This window comes from Festucalex cinctus, chromosome 1, assembly GCF_051991245.1.
Source record: "Festucalex cinctus isolate MCC-2025b chromosome 1, RoL_Fcin_1.0, whole genome shotgun sequence".
Classification (NCBI taxonomy): domain Eukaryota; kingdom Metazoa; phylum Chordata; class Actinopteri; order Syngnathiformes; family Syngnathidae; genus Festucalex; species Festucalex cinctus.
Window position 1 is genome coordinate 23577761 of NC_135411.1, and position 5729 is coordinate 23583489.

At 40.4% G+C, this 5729-nt stretch overlaps 1 protein-coding gene across 1 annotated transcript; it reads right to left on the reverse strand.

The window, feature by feature from the left end:
• Window positions 1-379: 379 nt before the first annotated feature.
• LOC144000417 (uncharacterized) lies at window positions 380-2275 on the reverse strand. The gene is made up of 6 exons (XM_077498113.1): window positions 1719-2275; window positions 1534-1580; window positions 1395-1445; window positions 1280-1313; window positions 973-1208; window positions 380-406 (listed from the first exon to the last, which is right to left on the reverse strand). The coding sequence occupies exons 1-6, from the start codon at window positions 1843-1845 to the stop codon at window positions 380-382; spliced, it is 522 nt and encodes a 173-aa protein (XP_077354239.1). The 5' UTR covers window positions 1846-2275.
• Window positions 2276-5729: the final 3454 nt, after the last annotated feature.

The following is a 5729-nucleotide window of genomic DNA, read 5'->3' on the forward strand; positions in this document are numbered from 1 at the left end:
GGAATACAAGACTTGTGAAAAATTAACCAGCTATTCTGTAAAATGGTTAATTTCAACTCTTCCCTGAAAAAAAATGTCATTTCATGTTGAGTGATTGTGATTTTATAGCACTTTTTATGAATATTTTTGCATTAAGTACAGTAGCTGCCATTTTGGACAGTCGTGATCATCGTGACCGTAAAACACGCATATATGGCATGGCAGGGACTCACGAGGAATTATTGCGTCCCACGGTGGACATCAAAGGTGGAATTACGCCCTATAGCAAAGAAACTTCTTCAAAAGCAGTACGGCCATGGAACACTCGCCAAAGATTTGTGTCCAGCCGAAAATGGGGATGAAAATAGCCGATAAAGAGAACACATTTCAACCGGCCGGTTCATAGCGAGTTGGAGTTGGAGACCGTCTACAAGTTTCGTGTTACAGAGGCTCAAATTACCAGTCAAGTCACCATTGACATTGTTCACTCTGGAAATGTAAGTTGTTGACGGTCCCTAACTCTTTGACTGCCAGCCATTTTCGAAATAGGTAACCCCATAGTGCCAGCTGATTTACAGAATTTTACCGATCTTTCAAGCTCCACAGAAAATGTTGTGTTAGGACTATGGAAACGCGGATACTACCAAATGAAAGATTGAAGTCTCATCTTTCATCTAAAAAAAAAGTTTGTTTCTACCTTATTCGGATCTTCAGTAATCAACAATAGAAAACAGCTTAGTTTCAGCCAAATCCTCTATTTGATTCCAAAATACGGAGAAATCAAGCTTTTTGTGAAACGATGTTATTTCATGCACTCTAGTGAATTTGGCACTTTTTTTTTTTTTTGCATGAGTGATTCACAAACACCTAAACTTCTATAAAACACTACCCCAACAATAAAAAATGTTTTTTGATTGCAAAATAACAGTTTATTTACATGCAACAGTAGCAATCCGAACAAACAATTTGGAAAACTCTTTGTAAACTATTTACACGTGCGCAACAGTTTTTGTCAGTCTGCTTCTGCATGGACTGATTTGCGTAGAGGTTGGTATGATGAACGATGTGCTGGAGAAGTTCATCCGTGATGAAGAGCTCCAGGATGTCAGCTGGCAGGTGGGAATTCAGCTCTGCTGCAGCATCCCTTGGTCCTGGTTTTGCAGCAAAGGGGAAGATGGTTGGCTGCCAGCCGAATTCATCAACTTCAAGCCAGCCAGAATCTTTGGGATCTGCAAATATACATTTCAATATCATATATTATTTTAGAGCACTGTGATGCAATGTGTGTGTGCATGTTTACCTTTTTTTCTTCGATGTATTGGTTGATGCACATTCTGTAAATTATAGAAGACGTTTACCATCAAATATTTTATTAGTGCTGTGGAGAATTTTTTTCTTTTTTTTTTTCTTTTTACCTTTGTTCTGCTCACTGTGAGAAGGGTCACTTTGGGCCCTATGAGGAGGAGCTGAAAGAAACATATACAATTACAATACTATCGAAAGACTTTCCTTTTATTGTTGCGGTGTATTGAAAACGTTTTTTGTTTTTTTTACCTTTCTTTGTCGTAGAACCAGCGGTCGGACGTTGCTGTGAGCACGATCTATAAAATATACATTCACGTTTGTATAGGTAATAGATGTTTTAGTGTATATCAGCACATTTACACACGCTGCTAGCAGATCGCCGAAAGGTTAGTAAAGTAATCTTACTAGCAATCTCTTAGCATGTTAGCGCTTACCTTCACGTTCTTTGGAAGACTGTCCAAGACTGTCTTTTATCGGACCCATAGTAGTCGTCATCGTCCGATGAAACGTCATCTGTGCAGACGTGCTCGGTTGTGCACCACTTTTCTCCGGTGTTAGCATCGCTAGCCGGTGGGGCCTTAGGACGTTATTAGCATCGCTAGCCGGTGGGGCCTTAGGACGTTATTAGCATCGCTAGCCGGTGGGGCCTTAGGACATGGTCGAAACGGCCGCGTCACCGCTTCAACTATGACTTAACTCCGTCATCACTGTGCTCTTGAGCACTGGTCGATGCTTTTGAGCTTTGAAAATAAGGATCAAGCGTGAGCTGCTTGCCATCTGTAGCCTTTTTGACTCCCTTAGCCAAGTTAGCCATTCTCTCCCCCTCAACACTCTAGCTCCGCCTCTCTTCTTCTACTGTTGTCTCCTACCCGATCTTGTCCAAAAGACTCATCACAGCCATCTAGTGGCCAGGAATACTCATTATAGTAACCCGATCGGCTTGATACTTGGAGCACAGCTGCCCAAGGCTTTCCTCCACCCGTTTCCATAAAAAAACATAGTCGACGTCAATTGACGTCTATGGCGGCCTATCCTAGGATTATACTGAACATTTTTAAACGTTTATGGCGGTCAAAGAGTTAACCTGGACGGTAAACATCCCGGTGACTTTTACTCTGTTAGATAGACCATCTACATGCCATGTGCTAAGCACGCTTTAACCCACATTAGGAGAACAACCCTACCGCCCTCTTTGATATCAAGGTTCAACCAATACATCCACGACTGATATGAAGAGAAGGTAAAGCAAAGTTTACGACTGCTACTCTTCTACATGCACTAATAAAATTTATATAATGCCAAATGAGGGAAGGCCACACACATGAAACACATTCACCGTAATTCATAGTGATAACATTTTAGAATAGCAAACATAACATCACATAGTTCATTGTTGTGTCTCCAAGAAGACACACAGGCAAGTTCTGTTAAAGTTTTTTTTTTTTTTTTTTCCTGTCGTCTTTGGGGGTCTTGAAATGCAGAAGTCAGTGGGATAATGCCACCTCGCGGCGTGGTTTTGTTAAGAAATCCTCTTTTGTCCATGATGGGGTTGCAAAAATTAGCAACCGTACGATGTTCATTCCAGAAGTCATTGCACATTATCTCTGCGAATGTACATTTTCACATTTGCAGGTGTAAAAAGCAGGTGTACTGAATGTTTTGGCTGTTGTTGGGGGTTATATGAGGTAACTGTGATACTACTGCACACTGCTTATTTATCTCCCTTTCGCTGATTTTATATATCCTCAACATGCATCTATTCTGTCTTAATTTCCATTCACCTGCAGGAAGAAAGGCCATGAAATATTAATTACGAGGCTCTCTCAAGGCGATGTGCTTGGCCTACTGAGAGCTCTTTGTGTGCTTGTAAGTCTTTCTTGGGCCTTGTGTTCTGCCTGCTAATGACCACTGTTTCCGAGACCTCTTGGCCTCCCTCTTTTGCGTCTCACCGTTCCCTGCCCCTCTTGTCTCTCATCTCATACTCTGGAGTCCTGTTTTATTCTCACAGCTTTACTTCTCTTATCTGCCTCCCAAGCCTGGTTTAAAGAACTGGCCTTGAGCTGCACCGACGTCTCGTCAATGCAAATGGATCCCCTCGAGCTCACTCTCTCATTTTTTACCGTCCTCTCAGAGATGATGTGGTAATGAGGGTGCCTTGGCTATTCAGCGAGACTTTTCGTAACCTCACCTGCGCTTGCTTTCAAATCTGCTTCCTCTCTCTTTGTACTCTCATTTTATGCATCTATCACCCTTACCTTTCTTTCTCTTGTTACCTTAACTCTTTCACTACCAGCCATTTTAGAAAATTTAAAAAGTTTCAATACCCATGTGATATTACGTTCAATAATTACCGTATTTTTACGACTATAAGGCGCAACTAAAAGCCTTCAATTTTTTCAAAAGCTGACCATGCGCCTTATAATCCAGTGCGCCTTATATATGGATCAATATTGAGCCGCAACAGGTCGCATGCGCAGAAGATCCCGCCATCTTGGATCGCTAGCTAATACTAATACTTTACCTCAGAGAAAATAACAAAACAGCTGTTTATTCGTTTTGGGAGTGAATGGAGTTGTCAGAAAGCTGCTTTGTAATCTATGAATAAAGTTGGACTGACCTATCTGACTCTTTTGTTGACATTCCCTTTAGCGCAGCACCATCTAATGGATGCATAACGTAACCCCAGCCTCTACTGTAGTGCCTGATATATGGAAAAAGTTTTAAAATATGTCATTCATTGAAGGTGCGCCTTATAATGCGGTGCGCCTTATATATGGAAAATACGGTGTATATATAAGCCGAATCTACCAAATGACAGAATAAAATAGAATACTTTTTGCCCCGTCCCGTTCTTTTATAATTGACAGTAGAAAAATGTAGGTTTGCCAAAACACAGCCATTTCTCCCATGTACTCTGAAACTTTGTTTATTTCATAGAAAAAGGGGCAATGATGTCATCTACCAGTGGTTAGGCATCATTAAAGTTTGACATTTACAGTGGAGCATAATCAGATTCTTCTCCTCTATCCCCACTCTGAAAAATTACAATTGACAAGTATACTTGTCACCGGTGTTCTGTCGGATCAGCATACCTCGTCGGATCAGCATACCCGTACGACAGCTGCCTCTATCGGGCTAGCATACGTAGTCAGAATAGCATTCCTACGTTACGACGATCCCGTAAATGATAATAATACACTGCAATTAGGCTAAACACAGATGCATATTAAAAACACTAGAGCTACCAAAGAAGCATATGTCTAGTTAGTTTTAACACGAGCATGCTGTTCTGACGGCTGATTGTAACATCGGTATGCTGTTTTGATGGCTGAAATGGGCACCCACAGCACATTGTTGCCTTAGTTTACTAGTCAAGAAAAATAAGGCCAACTATAGAGCCACATTAAAACTTCAGAGGACAATATGCCAACGCGCTCCCACAAACGATTCGCATGAATTTATGTATTTTTAGATGATTTAAGTCTTCGCGTCTCATTCCGTTGTGTTCATTTTGCTGACTGCTGCATTCAGGTGTAGGCTATTATGTGCACAGGGTCGTCATACGAAAACATTTTTATATATCAAAACAAACTGCTGTCAATAAATTTAACAAAAACCATATGCAGGCGCGGATGACAGTTTCCTCACCAAACTGAGGCTGAATGCACATTATAATGACTTGCACACGAACTGCCCACTAGGTGACACAATTGTCATTTCTAATTAGTGTAAAAGGCAACATTATAATCAAACAACAAAATATTGGCTCCAGCGATACCCATTATAGTTGTCTACATGACAGAAAATTGTCTAGATTTAATTGGACAGATTTTGTAGGCTGTGAGAGAATTTGCCAGTTGGAACACCATTGCTTAATTTTGAAAGAAACATTTGAGAAGACTGAAAAAATGAGCTTTATTGTTGAATTCAAAATGAAAACCGATGCAGGAGGACTATGAAACATATTTTATGTACAAACTACATACGTTGCCAGTTTGCCAAAAACTACACAACCTCCGTCTCAAAAGATTCCAAACTACGATGGCTGTAGCAAGTCAGCAATTTAAGTTGCATTTTTTTTTACACTTAAAAACGTTATTCTGCACATTCAGCATGTGTCCACCGCAGACAGAATTCACATTGCACCTTAAAATAAGAAGAAAAAACACACATTAGTGAAGCCCCAAAATTGTTTTTGAATAAGTGTAGTACAGTACAAGCATCTAACTGCCGCTGTGCCATAATAATAACGCACAGTGATCCACGACGCTAACTGCAGAACAAAACTTACTTTCTGAATAAAATACTTTCACTATATAAAATAATTACAAAACGAAGTAAAATGAAGTTCTAAATAATCAGTTATTGCATACTTTTACTTACTTGTCAGCCGAGGTATGCTGCTCCGACGAGTTCGACAGCGTGATGATGTAATTGCCGATGTG